Source organism: Parasteatoda tepidariorum, chromosome 2 (genome assembly GCF_982258835.1).
Source record: "Parasteatoda tepidariorum strain Cologne lab strain chromosome 2, Ptep-v5.0, whole genome shotgun sequence".
In the NCBI taxonomy this organism is placed as follows: Eukaryota; Metazoa; Arthropoda; class Arachnida; order Araneae; family Theridiidae; genus Parasteatoda; species Parasteatoda tepidariorum.
In genome coordinates, this window is record NC_141756.1 from 64380146 (window position 1) to 64402537 (window position 22392).

Consider the following 22392-nt stretch of genomic DNA (forward strand, 5'->3'; position numbering starts at 1 on the left):
TGCAAGTGATAAAGATTTTTCTTTGCTTATAAATCTCATGAAATAATTTCCCATTATTTCATCATTGTTATTATTTTCTATAAACAAAAACCAAAATTTACAAGATAATAGAAAGCTAAAAGCAAAACTTTACTTGATGACGAATTCGTTGCCTGCACTACGCCTAAAATCCAATCAAATTTGGTCTAAAAGCTATCTGAAGTGAAGAGATTCAATTATTTATTTTATTGTGAAATTTTGCGGAAATCTATATATATTGATTAAAATTTAGTTTAACTATTAAAAATTTTAATTGTAGATGAATCAGGACAATTTCAAAATTTTAGAAAACAATTTAAAGTTTTAACTTGACTTGTTAACATAACTTGTTACGTGAAAAAATCCAGTTGCATAATTATCTATGTAATTTGCATGACAATTTTCTAGAAAAACTTTAGAGAAAACTTAATTTTATGAATTCATCTCCTGTAAAAATTTGTGCTGAAATAAATCAAGCAAGTGATGTCTATTTCATGTTGAGTTTAACTACGTGTAATGTATATTCATATGCTTTTATGAAGTATTCTGATTGGTATGATTGAAAAAACTTATATCAGTTCCTCTTAATGTTATTTTTTTTCGTGCACACCTAGTATGTTTAGATGTTGATACAATGAACGCGTTAAAAGTTTTACTTATATTTTCTCTATAATTTTGTTTTTTTGTGACAGGTTACATGGAGAGCTCTTTATGTAATGCTCTACTGATTTTTGCTACTTATTATATTACTCTAGATTTTTTTTATAGCATGAAATTTTGGAGTTAAACTCAGTGTTCTTTTCTTCTTAACATTATTACTCTTTTCTTAAATTTTTTATTTAAATAAATCATTTGCTAAAATGAGACAGCTTTTAAAAGTACCTATATAAGAATAATGGAAGGCTAATTAATATATTATGTTATAAAATAATCTAAATATATTATTTGTTTTACTGTTAAAATCATACTTATAGGTGAAATTAAATTTGTATTTTTTAAAGAATTTTGCAGGTAGTTGCTTAATAAGCTCTACATTTATCTTCAATTCTAAAAGAGCAATATTATTGAACATGTTCAGTAACTTAACGATTCATTTTATGCTGCTCTCAATGTAGTGGTTGGAACTACTAATGTGCTACTGGTAACAAAACTACCGTAGTCACTACTCTTTTTTTAGTTTGTTGTGTATGTAATGTATGTCTTTTTGAAGGAAATAGTGCAGTGAGTAGTATTACACAAAAAAAAATTATGTATAGTTTGTAAAGATTCTTAGCAGCTATTTTTCACATTAATTTAGTAAAGAAAAAAGGTTCAAATGTAAGTCATTTTTGATTGGTGCTGTTACATATTTTATCAAGCATCAGTGGAACCTATTTTCTCAATAACTCTCGATGTACATTACTTTTTAGAGGGAATTAAAGAATTTAAACTAAAGAAATTCCTAAATTAAAAATATGTTGTATTAAGTTACCTATTTGAACATGCTCAATAATGTATTAAGTTTTAATTGAAGAACAATTTTAAAATAAGTACTTTGCACCATTGATTTCTAGCCAGCCTATATTTCACAAATTAAGATTTGAGAGCCATTAATAAATCTAACTAAATGTAAATTTAATTAGAATTTTTCATTATAGCAGACTTGTATAAAATCTGTAATGTAGTTTACATAGTCCAAGTTTTATTATTGTTCCTATTTTTACATGATCTGGGTTAATGTACAGCATTTTGGTAATGCAAATAGGATTGTTTATAGTGTGTATAATTATTAGAAATCCTAAAAAGTCTCTATTCTTTTTGTTTCAGACAAATAGAAACAGTTTTCTTTGATCTTCATAAATTTAAATTCAACTAAGTTAAAAAAAAAAAAAAAGCTAAGAATAAAAACATCCACCATTTTGCAGATAGAAGAAAATTTGTTTACGTGACATAGAAGAATTATGCGCTTCCAATGCCCATAAATCTTACAGGACTTTTATGGAATCAAATTAAGTGCATATAAAAAAATCAAGAAACTTCCATTTAACCAAAAAAAATTTAAAGTTAAGGTAGTTTTATATCTGTAAAATTTTATCAAAAGGGGTATTGCTTGCTGGGTTAAATTATTTTTTTACTTTAAACCAGTTGTGTTCATAAATCTGAATTATTGCACTTAATTTTTTTTATATATATTATAAGAAACTATATGTTTAGATCATATCACCTTAAATATTTAGTGCTGTTAGCAATTTTGTCATTTCTCATTTGAACTTATTGTATTTTCAGGTGAGCTTTCTTTTCCAAATTCTTACTGAATCCTCTTGGTAAAATCTTTAAATACATGCTTATGGTGCTGTTGTCTACATCTTTTATTTTTTTATAGAGCTTAAAGGGTGAGACTATTTACTATTTTTTATCTTTGTGTATTAACTTTGAAATTATGCCAGTCATTTTTTACCCTATTGTACGTATGTATATAATGTCATTAATTCTAATTTGATATTTTAAGTTTTAATTTTCTTACCAATTAATATTCCTTTATTTTCTGTTACTATTCTTTATCTTCCATTGAATAATGTGGGTTGTTGCAATTAGGAATGATACCAAATCAAATAAATAACAAACAAATCTTAGTCAAGCAACTAATTGTTAATTTGTTTACAGATCCTGGGCATTAATTCCTTGTCGATATGATAGTAGTGTCATTATCTATATTTCTGATATGTTTGTGCAATTTATAGCTTGTTTCAGTGATAAAATTATAACATCAGTTTTAGTGGCTTTAAGAAGAACATGCTGCTTTTGCATTTTCGTTAAAATATATTTATACTATATCAGTTTTCTAATTGTAAACTTGATCATTTTTCAAATTACATTGGGGCTATATTACTTCTGAATGATCTAAAAACAGTAAAGCTATTTTATGTTTATAGATTAACACTATACTTAAGTGGCAGGTTAAAAGCTATGATTATTGGTTAAGATTTTTTTTTAAAAAAAACTATCTGCTACACTGCCTTGCAATATAAAAATCAATGCAAGCAAACAAAAAAGACAAAATTAAAATTTTTGTGCATTTGACATTTTTGTATGATTAGCCATTTATTGCAAAAATTAACTTTGTTTTATGAGTTTTTCGAAATTGTAATTTAGCATTTATAGCATTAACAATAAAAAGAAAGTAGTTTTCAAGCCACTTTTCTTGAAAAGCATTTAGGTTGTTTTTTCAGTTGTACTACAGTGTAGTCTTATAACATCTTGGAGTGTTCATTTAACAAATTTCTAATTTTTTTATTTGTTATTATTTTCTTATTAATTTATGCCCATATATTTTTTTTAGCAATGTCTACTGCTAACTCAGATATTGAACTTGATGATGAAAGTGATGATGGTGGATATGGATATTATGATTACTACAACAATTCTGAAGACACTGAAATGGAACCAACCGATCCTTTTAAGAACGATCCTGAACATTTTGAATTTAAGTGTCTTTATAAGGAAGATGTAGAAAGACTCTTTAATGAATGTGTCGAAAATCTTTGTGCCAATTTACCAGTAATCTCTTTTTAGCATTTTCAATAACTTTATTTGCAGAATTTTAACTATTCATTTTGCAATTAAGTACCAATATATGTAGTCATGCAATTTTATGGTTAAGAAAACGATTCTCACTCTTCAGTTAGTATTCAGGTTATTCTGGCTTTAAATTAGGAGAAGGATTTTTTTTTTTTTTAACTTAAAACCTTCTTCTTTTTTTTTTAAATACCTGAATGATTATTCTTTAAATTTGGAACAAAGTTCTGGAAAATATTGGTAATTTAAAAAGAAATTATACTTTAAGCTGCATTCTATTTCAACCAAAAGGTTTCATGTTATAGTTATTGGAAGTCAATACTAATTTTATAAATTGCAAAAGTTGATTTAAATCATTTATGAATTGAAATTATTAAAGATCGTAAGTTTAGGAGCATTTTTTTCTTTCACATTTATTTTTTAAAGTAGTTATAAAATCTAGTACAAGGTATGTGAAACATATACAAATATAAATCACAGGGCTTTTTTTTTTCTTTGTGAATCATATTAAGTGATGAATCAATCAAATCATATCAAATGTGAATCATTCTAAAATAAAAATAAGTAATCAAATATCAAAATATATATATACCTTTTTGGAACTTGCTCTCGTTTACAGTACAGAAGAGAAATTTTTTTTATCCTGGTATAGTAAGTACGATGTAGTTTAAAGCGTGATTTATAGTGGAAGTGTTTTCTCAGCTGGATGCTTGTCCATGGCTTGATAAAATGTGATGTAGTATTATTGATGTGCAGCAGTATACTAAATTATGTATGTTCAACAAGTGTGTGTTTCTTTCCTAGTGGGTGTAAAATAATTTGCATATATGTTTTTTTTTTTTTTTTTCATTTTTTTTTTTAAATTTTTTTTTTTTTTAATTTTTTTTTTTTTCCAATTTCGTATGAATTTTATTTATGAGTGTATTTCAGGTCACTTAACTTATAGTGAGACCTCATATTTTCCATTCTTTAACCCTCACCTCTTTATAAGATGTGTTCAAACAATTCAGTATATTTAAGAATTTGCTTTGCGACTAAAGGCCTCAAATTTTAACTTTTACTTAATTATTTTTGCTCTTAGTAGTTTAGAAGTTTGCTGCACAAGCTTTAAATTAGATGCAGATCTTGCATAATGTTTATTTCTATAATCATATTTAGAAAGAAGGAAAATTTCACTTGAGATTGCAACAAAATTCTTGATTTCTCATAAGCAGGTACTTTATTTGTTATTTAACTATCATATGAAGAGATTATGCTTCATCAGAATTAGGAAATTTTTGTTTTGCTTTTAGCAATTTTAATTTAAATTTATCTAATTTTAAAATTTGTTTCTTTATGATTGAATGATGTTAAAAGATGTATGATCTTAAATAATTATCTTTTAACTTATAACTTAATAATTGAAAAAAATAATTTTATGAAATTAATAGCTCTAAATTGATTATCTTAAAAATTTTTGATAGCTAATTGTTACTCATTAATAGCCATTGTTATTTTGTTGCATATTGTTTGTAGTTAATAAATTTCAAATAAATGTGCAATTTTTACTTTGCTTTACATAAAAATGCTATTTTTTCAGGTAAAACCATCATTAGCAAAATTACTTTTACACACTCATAATTGGACCACTGGAGATTTAATTACAAGTTATCGAAGTGATGCCTCAAAACTTTTAGTTGATTCTAGAATTAAACCATCCAAACCCCCAGAAACTGAATTTCAGGTATTGTTAAAAATAAATGTTGTACATTTTTTTCTTTGTTCAGTGCTTTTGTATGATTAAATTTTCAAATGTATTATTTTTATAAAAATATTACAAGTGTATACTGCTTAATGTATATTGTAATATTTTTAAAAATATTCATCCTTATTATCAGATTTACATTACTTTTTTTAGATCAATTTTTAAAAGTAATTTTTATATTTTTTTCTATTGATGCGAATATATTTCAAGTTTTATAGTCAGAGGTGATTGTGCTCCGGAAAATATCTTGATTTCCAGATTTTTCCCTAGCTGCTCTCCGGAAAGCTTAGGTCCAGAAGTTCTAAGAAATCATTGATCACATTTATGTTTAAAAATTCTTGAATATTTTATTTAAAAATATTAGAACTAGGCCATGGCACAGAATAGATCAAGATGGCAAAAACTTATTGGGACGTCCTTGGCCTGTCATAGGCTGTAGTGCCCACGAAGAAGAACTAGAATTTATACTTGGCATCTTTCATTTGTAAATATTTTTTCTGGTGGAATACTAAATGTGATGATAGATAAAAAATAAACTTATGCATAATTATGCTGTATATAATTTATTTAGAATTCAATGTTTTGAAAATATCAATGATTTAAATTTATAAAGACATTATGCGTCTTTAATGATTTTACTCAAGAAATTTTCCTAATTTTTGAGTTGGACTCACAATCACCCCTGTATAGTGCTGTTGAAAACAAAATTTAGAAAACTTTTCTCAGTTGTTTTTAAATTTTTCAGATACTTTAAATAGTTCAAATGCCTTTAGAGCTCTTACACATGATTAACATTTTTATTAGAGAGCATAATTAATGGCCTAATAAATATATTTGGCTGCTATTTGCTTAAATTTATTGATTTAAAATGATTTGCAGTTAAAAAATTTAGTTTTATAAACTAAGTTTGTTCAAAAACAAGGAGGAAATATCTGTAGGGTAACACAAAATTTTTAAAACTTTTGTTTACCTAATAAAAGCAAACCTTCTAAAAACATCAGGATGAAATTTTAATCTAAATTTTCTTTAAATTTAGAAAAAAATCTGGGTGTTCAAAATTTTGTGCAGTAAAAAGGCTTAAGTGTCTGTGAAAAGTTACTATTTATGGTATAAATTATTACAAAGTTTTACTTGAAAGTATTTTAAAATAAGCATGTAAGATAATTCAGACAGTGGCATAATATCCATATATAAAAAATCTATACTTTTTTTTGTTACTAGGTTTTCCAAATTATGCATTTTTAACATTAGATAATTCAATATTTATTTTATTTAATTATTTTTGAAAAATTCAATGTATTTTTTTAAAAGATTTAAGCCTTTTATAACTAAAATTTCAACCAGTCTTGAATTATTGTCCAGACTAAACTAAAATTCCAAAGAATTGTATCTACTAGACTTCAACTAAAATTTAAACAAGTCAACCATGAAGTCTTATTTTTTCTATCTTTCTCAACACTTCTATTCAGACACTATATTGTGCAATTGTTTAAGTCTCGGGGGGAAAAAATTTAGTATTACTAAGAAGGGGGAAAAAATGCTCAAAATTTCCTTATTCTAATGCGCAGAACAATCTGACAGATTGATATGATAATTTTTTTTTCTCTGCTCCACACAGTCATACTTTTCCTGTGATTATGTCATTATATTTGAATTTCAGGCATGCTGATATCTGGGATGAGTTTTTCCACTTTTCTTAATTTAATAAATAAATAACTATGCCTTTTTATAGAAAGTTTTTTTTTACTAGTTTATGAGAAATATTTAATTTTACGCCATTTCATACATATGCAAACACAATTTAAAATTGCATTCACTTGGTTTAAAATAACACTTCGCAATTTGTATTTATGTAATTTTAAAATCAGACATTGAGATTCGTATTGCTGCGATTTAAATATCATGCAATGTGGTTCATATTCATACAGTTTAAATAAATAAATAAAATCTTGCATTGATATTTTTATTTAAATGTTGATAATATTCTGTGGCTAATTGCTTCCTACGTACACTTTTTTCTTGCTTTTTTAGGTACTTTTTTTATTTTTTACCAAACTTATCTATTGTCATATAAATCAATATTGCTTTGTAGAAATAAAAAACATTTTTTAAGAAATTCAGACAAATTTTGCAAAAATGAAGTGGCTACGAAGGGGTTGAAACTAGTAACAAAAATTATTCAATTGCTTGTAAAAAAAAAAAATTTGAATTAAATTTTGTGTTTGCGAAAATTTTCCATTTTATCTAGGTCTGCTTACAAGAGTTTTATTTAATTTATTTTTTGTTATGATTATTGAATTATTAAAAATATTTTCATCATTAATTTTGTAGCTTAGGAAATTTTTTGAACTAAGATTAGGACTACTTTAAATACTGTATTATCATGATATTATATACACCATGACTTTAAATTAGTATATGTCAGCCTTAAATAAATTCAATTTTAAACAATGTCATTACCTTGGTACTCTGAAGATATTGTCAAGACAAATTTTTGATTAAATCATTCAAATATTTTATTGTATTGTGTTATAAGAGATATTATAAATATTTTGAGGGGTTTTTTTTAATGGAAGGCATAATTATGAGAAAAATTATAATTATTATAAAAACTACCCTCTTAAACTCCAAAAATAAGTTATTTGTAGTTCTAATTAGATCATAAATTCTCCGCTGATAATTTTTTTCATCATTGCAGGTATACGGTAATAGTATTTACATAAAAAAAGCAAGAAATCGAATAATATAATTTACTTTAAAAGAGGTCAATTTTGCTATTCTCTGAATATCTGAGAAGGGCCCTCTGATAAGTATATTTCTTAAAGCAATTAAATGATAACATTTATGTTTCTTTTTAAGAAGATATTTAAAAAAAATTTCATTATCTTGCTATTGTCATATTCTCTGTGTTAAATAATTTTATTTATTTTTATAATTTTTCCTCATTCATTGTTTTGTTTGAGATTTTGTTATTTATGCTTTTTATAATATTTTCTTAGGTTGTACGTAGCTCAAAATCTCTTTCATGTTCTATATGTCTTTTAAATTACTCGGGAGAATTTTTTCGTGCATTAGCTTGTGGTCACTACTTTTGCAAAGACTGTTGGTTCACTCATTTTGAAATACAGATTACTCAAGGCATAACTACTGGTAAGTTAGAAACTTAAAGAATTTTACTTATTATTAGGTTCTAACAAAAGATGTAAAAATTTAATAGTCTAGAAATGTCAGGAGCAAACTTCTAGAATTATTCTGACACTTTCACATTGATGCAAAATAAACTAGCTTCTCATATTTGGTGATTTTTTTTTTTTATTAATATGGATCATATGTGTGTCTCTTTGCAATAAAGGAGTTAAATATTCTATTAAAAAATTAAATTCAGCAAATATTTCATGGATAAAACTTTTAAATTGCAATTACTGTAATTTAATAAAACAAGCTATGAAATAAATGGTAAAATCATTGGTCTCATCAAATTAATACTGTTATTGTTACCTTTAATACAAACGTTAGATGGATATATGCATCAACTTCGCCTTTGAGTTATAGCTTTAAAATACCATCTTATTGATTCATTTTTCCAACAGGAGAGAAAGTCTATTTATGTTAATGAATACTTCTGCTTCGAATAAGTAGAAAAATTTGTTGAAGGAGTTAGTTGCCTAGAATAATTTTTGGTTTCATGGGAGACCTGGCATCAGAGATCCCTAGTTGGTCCCTGGTTTTAACTCATACTCTTTGAAATTGGAAATTTTTCTGCATTTTAAACAAGTTTACAAACAATGTCCAATTTTTTTTTTTTAATTTATGAACTGAGATTACCTTTATCAATAATTAAACTACCTGTTTGACTAGTTTACTTTTATTTTCAACCCTATAAATTACACTGTAAATGAAATAACTAATTGATTGTGATAGTTTTGAGAAATGAAGAATTAAATTGTTTTAACACAAATCAGTATGATTGTAAGAAATTAATGTTTTTGCATTTAATTTTCTGTTAAAATTTTTACAATACTTTAAAGAGACGGTAACCAATAAGCAATTCCACTATTTATGAATATCATGTTTGTAAATTCGAAATGCATATAATTCAGTTTAGAGAAGTCAAGCAAATATACTCTGCAAATTTTCAAAGTAACAACTCTTAGGGCCATTTACTCTTACTCCAATTTTAAGAGGCTTTTAGATATTTAAAACTTTTCGAAAAATTAAAAACTATTTGTTGTGGATGTAACATATTTTGTAAAGTCTGTAATTACTTGTTTTTAAGTTTTAAAAAAAATTCCAAACCTGAGAAAGTTGCTGAAAATCAGATGACACAAAGAGTTACTTTATCAAAAATTATTAAAACTGTTTTTAATTTTTTTTAACTGAATTAAATACATTTAAAGTTTGCTAACATAACATTCGTAAAAATGACATTGGCCTCTTTCAGTGTAAGTTTACTACTTCCATTCTACCTTTCTTTCTTTTACTAAATAGGATGATATTGATGCACATACAACTAAAATGAAGATACAAATTAGTATTATGTAGAATCGCCATTGACAATTAAACTGATGCAGTAGTTCACTCAAGGAAGCCGATGTGAACTTGTTTACCTAAAAATTCAGTTCCTAATATTAAAAGTGTACTATCTTGTTAATTTAAAAGATTCCGTTTTTAAATGTTAACTTTTTAAAATATGTAAAAACAATTAATAATTTAGATAATTAAAGCTTTTGGATTTCATGTTAAAATTGCCCTCAATCCCTAATTTATTTATTTATTATTAAAAAAATTATTATACCACACATTTGCTTATTCATAACTAAAAAGTTGGTACTTTGCAATGTAAATATGACTTTTATTCTAGTCTTGAACTTGACTATTCCTCATTTGTGGATATTTACTCAAATCATCTCATTGATTTGTTCACTATTATAAGTCTAAGCTATTGGACGTGATTTTTATTTTCAAATTGTTTTTATCACTTTATTTGATTTTAGTTATGAAATATTTTAACAAACTTTCCTCATAGGTGAAAATAAAATTTTAATGTGTGTAATCTTTTTTTAAATGTGTACTGATAGACTTTCATTATTTCTTTTCTTTAGCAATGGAATGTATGGGTCAGGGATGTACTCTTCTTGTTCCAGAAGACTTTGTACTTAGCATATTAAATAAGTCTTCCCTAAGAGAAAAATATCAACAATTTTCCTTTTCAGATTATGTAAAAGTAAGTTAGAATTATTACTTTTTTCTAATAAAGATTTCTTGAATTCACATAGATAAGTAGAAAAAAAATTAAGTTCCTGTACTGGAAATATCTTAATTAAATACAATTATAAAAATATTTTTTTTTTAGTATCTCATGTAATTTCAAGATCTTAAAAGTTTTTTAAAATTTTGCATTACATCTGAAATGTTAAGATTTTTTTTTCAAACGTTTTATTCATTAAAACTTCAAATTAAGAAATTCATTCACCTAATTAAGGTGAGCTGATCCTTTCTGAAATACATAGTTATTTTTCTTCTGTACACTGTTCTGGTGGAAAAAAGTTATTAATATTATTATAAATAAGCATTTTCAGGTAAGATTTATTAAAGAATTTTTCTAGTTGACTGCATGATGTTAATGTTAACATACAAAATATTGCTGAAAAAGTTAAAAGACTTTACTGGGTTAATGTCTTATCAAATAGATACAATTATCAGTTATTAAAAGCTTTTACTATGAATATTAGAATCAAATCATTTGACATATTACAACTTAGTGTAAAATTTCTATGCTGATACAGTAACTGGTGAATTGATTGTAGAATGAGTCTGATGTTATTTATTATTGAAATCTTATGATTCGAAATCAAAGTTATTTGTTTTTTATAAAATAGAATCTGTAAGTAGAATTGTATTTTTTTTTATCTTGTTGTGAAACTCAAAACTCTTTGCTCGCTTTTAAAATTAATAAAAATTATTTTTCTAATGTAACTCCGATGTGTAACTTTATGTTACTATAATGTAAAAATGCCTTTCATTACTTTTACCTGCTTTTTAAGAGTTTGATTTAAAAAGAAAGTTATGTATTGCTTTTAGTGTTATTTTATTTTTTAGTGTAATATAGTATTCAATTTTAAAGATACCTTTTAATAAATGTCTAATCTAATAGGTATAAAAACTTTTATTTTGGAATGTATCTGTAACAATCCAATAATCCTTCATTCTTCCAACCAGTTATCATTTATGCACACAAATATTACACTTTTTCTACACTAGTAGTGCAATGAAGAATTTCTTGTAATGCCTTACATAAAATTTATTATATTATAACTTAATTAAGTCAGCAGTATATAGAATGTAATACTTATGAGGCTTTAGAGAAGAGAATTATATTTAGTTGAGAAAAAAAATCTAAAAGGAAAGGGGGGAAATTAATGAAGAAAAAAATATCCTTTGACAGTTATATTTTTAAAAAAAACTAAGAATTAACTTTTACAGAAGAATTTGGATTAAAGATATTTAGATAATTAGTTTTATACAGTATATTCTGATTCTGTGTATATTTTTAGCTTTTTTTTTTCTTTGTATAATATATGCATTAATTCTTTCTAGAGCCATCCTTCACTACGGTTTTGCCCTGGTACAAATTGCAATGTTATTGTTTTTGCTAAAGATTACCAATCAAAGCGTGTCACATGTAAACAATGTAAAACAACATTTTGGTAAGTCTATTTAATGCTCCAGTTAACTAAGTATTTTCAGTCATTTAGCAAATCTTCTTTGTTTGGATAAGTTGAATTTTGGTTACTGATCCACCATTGTTTGTTTGTTTAGTTTTAAATGTGGCTCAGAGTATCATGCACCTACAGATTGTGAAACTATCAAGAAATGGTTAACAAAGTGTGCTGATGATTCTGAAACAGCAAATTACATTTCTGCTCACACAAAAGATGTATGTATTGATCTCATAATATTTTATTTTAAATAATACCTGTAATCAAGTTTTATGTATTCAAGTTTAGTTAATGGGAAATCTTATTTTCACTAAATTGTTTATTATAATTTTGTAATGTATTAAAAAATTTAGTTTAAGCTAATTTTAAACAGATGTTTATTTATTTTAATTCAATAATGGAAGATGAGTCAAATGTAATACTGTTAAATATTCTATGAAGACCACCTCTAAACAATGGCAACCTCCAAAGAGTAACCATGTATTTGTAAAACTGAATGTCTTCTATGGGATTTACAATAGAAGAAACCCCTGTACAGCGAATTTGGAGCAACAACCACCAATTACTAGCATAACTTTTATTTCAGGCTGTGTTTTAGTCAACTTTTTTGCATCTCTAGCTTGCTATACTTCTAACATTCACAATAGGAGGCGATTCATGGTGCATTATTGATCAGCTTTTATTTTATGCTATTGGGAGAAATTACATGCACTTGCACAAAGACTAATATTTCTTATCTGATTTAATTTTTTTTTTTAATACTTTGGACACCAATCTTGATGTCTTGAGGGAGAACTTCAGTAAGGAAATATAAGTGATAATTGCAAGCAAAAATTCTTATTCCTAAAAGCTATTGAGAATAGTAAAAATGTAATTAGTGCATGTAATTAACTACATTGTATGCAAATTGATGATATTAATAAAATCGTCACCATCCTTGAATCGCTATTTTATTGTATAAATCCAGTTGAATGTTTAATTTTTGTACTATAAATTCGATGAAAACTCCCAATAATGGCTCACGTAGACACAGTCCAGTCCCGTTTTTAAAAAAAAAAAATCGTTGTCCAGAGGTTTCATTGTAATTATATTATTATTATTATTTAAAAAATTTGAAAATTGCGTCGAATTTTTCTCATTGAAAAAAAAATTCATTTTTGTGACATTTTGTTGTTGTTTTTGATCGAAATACTTGGGTAGCTAGGTATCAAACAAATATCCTTGTGATAAAATAGTCACCACGTTTTTTAAATTATAAAAAAAGAGTAGTTGCAACTATATTTAATTATTTTAAACCTGTCAGTAACGACCTTTAGAAAACTATCTTTTCAGAAATTATTATTAGAAAGATTAATAATTATACAAATGTGAAAATTAATTTGTGTGGAATGGAATTCTAAAAAAAATATTCCCAACATCAAATAATAATAAGGTAATGCCTTTTTTAAAAAATAAAAAGCTTCGTATGATTCTCAACTTACTGTTGTGTACCTTATATTTATTACATTTTGCTTAAGTTTAAAAAATTCAATAATTGAAGCTAATTTGTTTCTAATGTAAAAAAGTATGTTTCATGAAACTCTTAGTTATTCATAAATTATGTTGCCCTCTTTTCATGAAAGTTCACACAAAAAAAGAAGAAAATTATTAATACCTTCTCGCCAAAAAATTTACAATACTGGCTTCAGTGAACCCCTACAGATAATTAGCTCTCTTTAAGTATATAAGAATTCCATGACCCTGCAGCATCTCAATATTATTTTCTTTTTTTTTATTTTGTTTTCTTGCCCAATTTAGTTTGTAACACAGTTAATTTCTAGTAATTTGAATTTCGAACAATGTAGGGCAACAATGTTGTTTACACTTAGTACAGTTAAGTCAATTCTGTTTTTCTAGATTCAAAATAATCAACCAGTCACTTCTTCCCTCAGTCTTGAAATTAAAAAGAAAAACCCTAACTTATACTTTACATTCAACTTTTCTCTTGTTGTTCAAAATATTTATTTAATTTTAAAATAGTGAAAATAAATAGAATATAATTCAATCTTTTCTTGTATTCCAACCTTATATTTTTCGTAAATAAAATATGCCTATTTTGAATTAGAAATTATGTACCAATTTTAAATATTTATTATTAATGTATTTTAAAATTCTATAATACATATGTTTAAATGCTATGCATACTAATTCACTTTTATGCCTTATTAATAAAATTATGAACATTTATATATAACTTTTTTTTTCTACAGTGCCCAAAATGTAGTATATGTATAGAGAAGAATGGAGGATGCAATCATATGGTAAGATTTTCAAATTAAAATTAATTTTATTAATTTATCAAAATTTCTATAAATTTCATTTAAAAGATTTTTATCACTTAGCTCTTTCATTATCTCTTACTCAGAAAATGAGGTTTTTCGTGATTTCATTGGTATTTTTACTTTTTCATATAATGAAAATCATGCATAAGCTTTCAATATAAACACTAGTTATACTTATCTCTTGCTTTGTTCCTTTGTTCAAATCTTTAGATATTTTCAGCTTTTGAAGTGTTTATTTCCATCCACTTTGTGTATTTAAAAGTTAAATAAATGAAGCAGTATGTATTTGACAGATATTAATCAACGATGTTTTGATTATGATGCTTAGAAAAATGGAAATGCTTAAGATTCCTTAAATTCATCTTATTATTATTATTTTATTTATTTATTTTTTTGTAAAATTTCTCTTTGAAGTGTAAATATAACTTGGCAAATAATATTATTGTGTATGTTTATTGTATATAATTCTAATTTTTCATCTCCTATAAGTTTAAATTATTTATATCTTAACCATATCAAGATCAGGAATGCGCTGAATTTTTGGTATTTATTTAATATACAGCCAAGCAAATAATTACCCCTTTTTTCATTCATTTATAAGATAGTTAATTTATAAATAAATATTGAATTCATGAAATAAATGTAACTATTTGCTATCATTATATTTTGCATTAAAAATTAAAGTAATAATATTTTAAACAAATATATTTTATTTATTAGAAATAGATTTTAGAAACAATTATTGAACAAGTAGGAAGAATGCGTAAGCAATTTGTTTTCAATTAAATGTCATGTATATATATATATAACGACACAAAAAAGACAAAAAGGATTTTTAAAAAAAAAGAGACTAATGAGGAAAACCAAGAAAAATATATATTTGTATATATTTCTAAAATAAATTAAAAGTTGAATTTTTTCTCTTAAATTATCCAACACATTAAATGATGACACAACAAATTATGAACTATTTATTTATATTTGTATTCTTTTAATGTTTGCTAATTTTTAATATTTGCTCAGTATTTTTTTTCCTTCAATTTGATTGAATTAGTTATGCTAAACTCTTTTGTAAAATGGTCATCCTCCATTATTTCATTATTAAATAAGGTGTGGAAATATAGTTAAATAAATAATAGAAATTTTTGTTGCTTATGTTTGCAATAAATTGTTAAATCAATCTGAGCAATTAGTTTTACCAATTTGTAAAAATTTTTTCTTCTTTCATTTAGAAATAAAATTGGTCATAAAAGTACATAGAAAATAATATCTATTTATTTATTTTTTTCATAGCAATGTTATAGTTGTAAAGCTGACTTCTGCTGGATGTGTTTAGGAGGTATGTAATATTTGAAATGATGCATCGAATTTTACTTCAAATCTCATTTATAAAAATAGTCTATTTCACACATACAACATTAATTCATACATAGCTATAGCAAGAAAAAATTAATTATCTGCTGAGTGTGTTTAGGAGGTATATAGACAGTATTTAAAATAATTTATTAAATTTTACTTAAATTCTCATTTATAACTATAATCTATGTCTTTACCACATTAGTTTTTACATATATATTTATGTGATGATGAATCACTAAGTATACACATTATAGCCTTTTACTTATCTTCTTATTTATTTGTCTTAAATTAACATTTTTATTTTTTAATTGTATTTGTCATTTTTAGTATTAGTCAGGACAAAACAAATATTTTCTTTTTCAATTAAGTATTTTTGTTAGGAATCATTACAATTATGAATAAACAATTTATAATTATTATTGGGTAGAATGATTTTGCATGAAACATAATCATTATAAATAGTGATCATGGCTTATACAAAAATAGGTAAAGTGATTTATTTTTGCATAAAAAATTCATTTGATCTTAATTGTTACAAGTAAAAAGGAAATTAAGTGACTTAAAGTCAGCAGAGGTAATAATTTTCATATTCCATGTACCAAAATAAAGAAATATTTGTACTACAAAGAGTTTAATATATGGAGACAATAAACAATAAAACTAATAAATTTATTTGCATAATCAAATAAAATTTATTTAGATGTGTTTTTAATGTAGAAAATAGAACATTTTCAATAAACTACATCATTCTTTATTATTTTTTCCTTTTTTCTACTTAGGTTAAATGTTAATGTTTTTTTAGAGTTATTTTTGGTATATGATTAGAGAATCTTCGAAATTAACATCTGAAAGTATCATATACAGATCCATTTTGTTTTTTATTAATGTTATATTTTATTGCAACTTAAATGTTGTAAGGGAAGATAATTTATTTAGAAAAAAAAATTTTGGTTTTAACTGTCACTAAAATAGCACAATAAAAAATAATTAAAATGGCATAAGCGAAAAACTTTTTCTATTAAGTATTCAGGGATAAATACAAACAATTATGTCAATTTTTATTGTAAGGCTACTGACTAGGCATTTCATCAAGTGCATTTTCAGCATACAATGCAAGGTAGGTGTGACAGCAACTAGAGATTTTTTTTTCTATAATTTGTCTACAGACACTTCATATTCATTTATGTAGACCAGTGTTCTCATTGAAAAAGTCAAAATGTATCCTTCAATATTTTTTATATATACATTTTGAAGTTGTTGCTGTTGATTAACACATGTATCAAGTTCAAATTTTTATTTTTTGTGTGCTTTAAATTTGCAGATTGGAATGCTCATGGTAGTGAATATTATGAATGCAGTAGGTATAAAGAAAATCCAAACATAGCTAACGAATCTGCTCATGCTCAAGCTAGAGAAGCTCTAAAGAAATATCTTTTCTATTTTGAAAGAGTGAGTTATTTGATTTCAAAAATTTCAGAATTATATTATTATTTAAAAAATTAAACTTAGTTGGTTAATCTATGTTTTATAAAAATAAAAAAAACATTTACCAAAAACTATTTAATTCCTGACAATATTGTCTTTATAGTGGTGTAATGAAATACATCAAGTCTCTTCTATAAAGAATTCTGATGTCTCTGTTTTAAAGAAGTGGCCAAATTTATAAAAATTTTGGTCTGGTCATATTTATGCTGCATTTAGTTTTTCTTAAATTAAATTTTGAGTTAAACAATGAGTGAAATATTAACTTAATAATGTTTTTGTTTTTTTTTTTATATCAAATATATTAAAAGAATAAAAAGATTTTATTTTTGATGACAAATAATAAGGTATATATCGAACTTTTAAAGACCTGTTTCTCTGATAATTAATGTACGCAAACAAATAGTAAAAAAAATTGAGAGAGAAAAAAAGCATTTCTTTTTAGTTTAAATTCTGATTTATTACATTTTGACAAATAAAAATTATTTTTGCTTAATCAGTTTTTAGCCGTTTGAGTAAATAATCCTCTTAAATGCAAAGTGTATATTCAGTTTTCAATTTACAAATTTTTATATGGATTACAACACAAAGCTTTACTTTATTATAAATTTAAAAATGTGCACTGATTATTTTCAGAATAATATGAATTATTTATTAAACAATTTAAATAAAATTTTCAACAAATCGTTCTAAATTGTTTAACTGTATCAATGTATAACTGTATCATTAACAGTTTCAATGTATGTTGCATTTCACTCATTAGAAAATCAAATGTTCATACTTATTATCTTTGTATTAACTGTGTTTCAAACTACTGCAATAAAATAGCATATTCTGAATATGTAAAAAATACCAAAATAATAAAAATTTAGATATTTCATATTAGCATGATTTCCTGAATAAAAGCCGCCATTTATTAAAAATACTGATAAAAGCGAAATTTTATTTAAGACTCCTCTTTAAAAATAGTAAAGATCATTGGGAAAAAAAATGAATAAAAATTTTAAAAACTACTGAAAAAGTAAGTTGAAAAGATTTATTTCAGTCAGTATTTTATCAAGTTCTTCCTTTTTATTATTAAATGGCGTTTTAAGCTATCTAAAATCTTCAACTAAAAAATATTCTGCTAAAACTTATTCAGATTTCAAAAGGCAGTTTATAAGTAGTGTAAAATTTAGTTGCTGCTACGCTAAATTTTATACTACTACTTTTCTGTAAAAAGTTAAAAAATGCATCAAAATTTTAAAGAATAATAAAATAAGATATTTTTAAGACTGTAAATAAATTTATTTATTTGTTTTTCTCTTTATTTTCAAATAAATATGATATCACAGGGTTCCCGCGGCCTTGAAAAAACCTTGAAAAGTACTTGAATTTCATTTTGATTTTCAAGGGCCCCTAGAAGTACTTGAAAATGATATTAAATCCTTGAAAAATTCAAAATGACCTTGAAAAGTATCGAAAACTCAGGAAAACAGCCCTATTTCGAGCATTTCTGTGTTTAACTTTTTGACGCACGTAAGTGTGAGAGAATGACTTTCCCGCCTTTCAGATGATGACGTACTGTTTGATTTTAGGATTTTATGTATGTTTGGCTGATTTTAGGAATTTTAAATATTGGGAACTGCGCCAGATTCTGACAAAATCTCAATTCTTATTCAGGCAATTTTAATATTGATCTTCGTATTAAACTGATTTAAAAGCTATGTGTTGCGATTTGTTTTCGCGTGATTCAAAAATTGTACTTGCAATTCCCATTAAAGCAATTTAAAAATCTAATATCTCAATTTGTACTTAAGCGTTTTTAAACCCCAATATCGCGATTAGTTTTTCCGCAAGTTTAAAATCCAATGTCGCTATTCGTATTCACGCATTTTGCAATATCAAACATCGATGTTGTAATATCAAACTTCGATTTTCGTATTTATACTCTATTTGAAAACTACTCGTTACAATTCGTGTTCATGTGACCATGTCAAGTGCGTATGATCGATGCTACTGAAAAAAAATTAATTCAAGTATCAGTGGTTAATTAAAACAGTCAAAGTGACCAAAATTGTTAGTAAGAATCTATCAGAAGATATTGAGGTGGAAGTTGGCAACTGATTCAATTTAAAATGGTTGACCCGTAATAAATTTAAAATGATAATTAAGCCGCAACATCCAATAATTGATTAATTTTCTTTAATGGAAAAGTGGTCAAAATTTCAAAATTATATTTAAGAACAATTTAAATTTCACTGTCTAAATGCTTCTGCCACTTTAAATATTAAATAAAAATCTCCCGGCAGAGTTGTTTTTAAATATCTGATTGATATCACAGTATTATATAGAACATCCCCCCCCGTCCTGCCAGAATTTTTGCTTATTCAGAGGTTGTATACCTAGCTTAAAATAGGCCTTGTGCAAAATTCAAATCTGACGTTTTTATGAATCATGAATTTTATTCTTGACTTGATACCAATCACCCTTGCTTTTTTTATACTTAGATCACTTTCCGAAATCAAGAGAGCAATGGAAGTCTTATTTTTCAGTACTGCTATTATCGTCTAACACTTATCGTCAACTAACTATTATCGTCAAAACATTTCAGTTTAAAATGTAAAGTTTTAGTCTATCTTTTAATAAAATTTAAGTCCTTGAGAATTTTATAATAAGTCTTTAAAAGTACTTGAATTTTATTTCTAAAGTAGAGCATGAACCCTGTATCATTATAAATATAATATTTTTATAGATTTTTAGTTCATGTATTAACTTTCAATTAATGATATAATAATGAATATAAATTATTAAGTTTCTTATTGTAATGTAAAATTTTAATAATGAACCAAATATGAAGTTTCTACTTTATAGTTAAGCTTGTTTCTAATGGCAAGAAATAAGAATCTTGTTTTTTGTAATATACTAGATATTGTTTTAATTTGTAACCAAACTAAATTATTTGTATTATCAAGAATTTTTTAATATTTTATTGCGATTGCATAATATAATTAAATTTTTTGCTGCTTTTTTTTACAGTGGGAAAATCATGCTAGAAGTCTACGACTTGAAGAACATACTTTACAAAAAATTAAAGATAGAATAAATGACAAAGTAATGGCCAATGAAGGAACATGGATTGACTGGCAATATTTAAGAAATGCTGCTTCATTGTTAGCTAAAGTAAATTATTTCATTAACTACAGCTTTCACTTTGTATTTTGTGAATTCCTGAAAAAATTTTATTAAATGCTGGAGATTTTATGTTAAACTTATGTGTATGAAAAATATCTTGTTTTTAATTTCTTAAAACTTTCTTTTTTTATATGTTTATGTCATAGACTAATTTTAAAAATCCGGCTTTTGTCAAATGTCGCCATCATTTGTTGGGCTTATAGCAGTGTGCATTGTAGGTGTATTGCAAAGTACTGGCAGTTTGCAAGGAGCAAGATTTTCCAATTAGCCTATAACATATATATGAATTCTTTTAAGTGCTTTCTAACATAATGTCTGGACTTAATTAGTTAATGATTTTTTATTCATTGAAATTTTTTTTATTTTTTAGTGTCGCTATACACTGCAGTATACTTACCCATATGCATATTACATGGAAGTTGGTCCCAGAAAAGAATTGGTATGATATTTCTCCCTTTAGATCTTTATTCTTAAGTTTATCTTGACTCCATGCTTTTTTTTTACTCATTGATTTAGTAAAAATATGGTTAATTATGGTATAAATTTCTTTTTTGTATTCTGTAGTTTGAATATCAACAAGCCCAATTAGAAGCAGAAATTGAAAACTTGTCTTGGAAAGTAGAAAGGGCTGAAACAACGGACAGAGGTGTAAGTAACTTTGAATAAGAGATTTTAAAATTAATCAAAATGTTAATCTTGACTAAGAATAATAAACTTTATTATTAAGGAAGAATTACCAAAGCCAAATCTTTACTAATATGTACTTACAAAAATCTACAAATTAAGAGAAATTATAGATTGTTTATATATTGTGTGTTGTTGAGAAATAAGAGATTGCATTAAGATAAAACTATAATTGTCTAAAAAAGTCATTTTTCTCAGAAATTTTTCAGATTACATAGTAAATAAAAATATAAATGATTCTTTTAACAATTATTCTTCATGTTTTAAATTAAATTTAAATTGTTATAAAATAAATTTGTGAAACAAAATGCTATATGGATTGCTATTGGATTTTATTTTTGAGATATTTGAAAATAGGAGGTATCCAATCTGAAAAATTTTTCCAAACTGCTTTATTTAGCATCTTTAATAGCATTAAAGTTATTTTTAAGCTGCATGTAGGATTTTTCTTAATTATTATAATTTTATTCTATTAACAAAATAGCAGTATACACAATTTCATGAAGGGGATTGAAAAAAGTTTAAATTAGTTTTATTTAAAGAATTCATTTTGAGTTGTACTTATTTAAAAAAGCAAAAATAATATTATTGAACAATTATGATTAATTTCTTCTGCAAGGCCATAATTTGCAATGAATATTGAAATCTAAATCCAGGGCAGTTGATTATTTTAAAGGTAATAATAACATAAGAAGATACTGTGGTATCCTTTGTAGCACTACATATGGTATTTATGTTTTGCTATGTATAACTATGGTTAGAACATACTGCGACGCTTTTTGTTATAGAAAGATATGTAGATTATATTTCAAGTTTCTTATTTTTTTAATTGTTATCCGAGAAAGTCTAAATAATTAAATTTTATTGGAAATTCTTTCTTTAGGATTTAGAAAACCAAATGGATGTTGCTGAAAAACGACGAACGACTCTACTAAAAGATTTCTTGGCTGTTTGACAATTCGTTTTCTGCAATTGAGGACTAAAGTAATTTGTAATATTTCACTCCATGACCACTCAGGCTAAAGGAATGAATTTTTCTCCTGTAAATAACAAGATTGAAATTAGCAATTCAAATAAATTGAATATTCTTTTTAAGTTTGTTTCTTATTGCTTAATCGTATACATGATTTGTATTTCATACATATAGAGTGTAAAAATATAACTGAACTTGGACACATATAATACACTATGATGTCAATGCATTAAAATTTCACCACCAAACTTCTAAATTAATATGACTTCTTTTAAGATATTTACAAACTTGTATTTTATGTTTCACAAAAAACTTTTTCTATAGATTGCTACATGTCTAATGATAATTTATCTCATTCCTTGC

General features: G+C 25.1%; 1 protein-coding gene across 3 annotated transcripts; it reads left to right on the forward strand.

Moving 5' to 3' along the window:
* The first annotated feature begins 154 nt into the window (after positions 1-154).
* ari-2 (E3 ubiquitin-protein ligase ari-2) lies at positions 155-22151 on the forward strand. Of its 3 annotated transcripts, none has more exons than XM_016056924.5 (15): positions 155-531; positions 2284-2390; positions 3338-3555; positions 5153-5296; positions 8317-8467; positions 10420-10541; positions 11915-12024; positions 12137-12254; positions 14286-14336; positions 15651-15696; positions 17038-17165; positions 20217-20360; positions 20743-20811; positions 20937-21020; positions 21940-22151. In XM_016056924.5, exons 3-15 carry the CDS (start codon positions 3340-3342, stop codon positions 22009-22011), a joined length of 1455 nt encoding a protein of 484 aa, XP_015912410.1. In that variant the 5' UTR covers positions 155-531; positions 2284-2390; positions 3338-3339; the 3' UTR covers positions 22012-22151. The 3 variants fall into 3 exon arrangements, with proteins under 3 accessions (XP_015912410.1, XP_015912412.1, XP_015912411.1); XM_016056926.5 differs by having other exon boundaries at positions 160-494; XM_016056925.5 differs by having other exon boundaries at positions 172-571.
* The last annotated feature ends 241 nt before the right edge of the window (positions 22152-22392 follow it).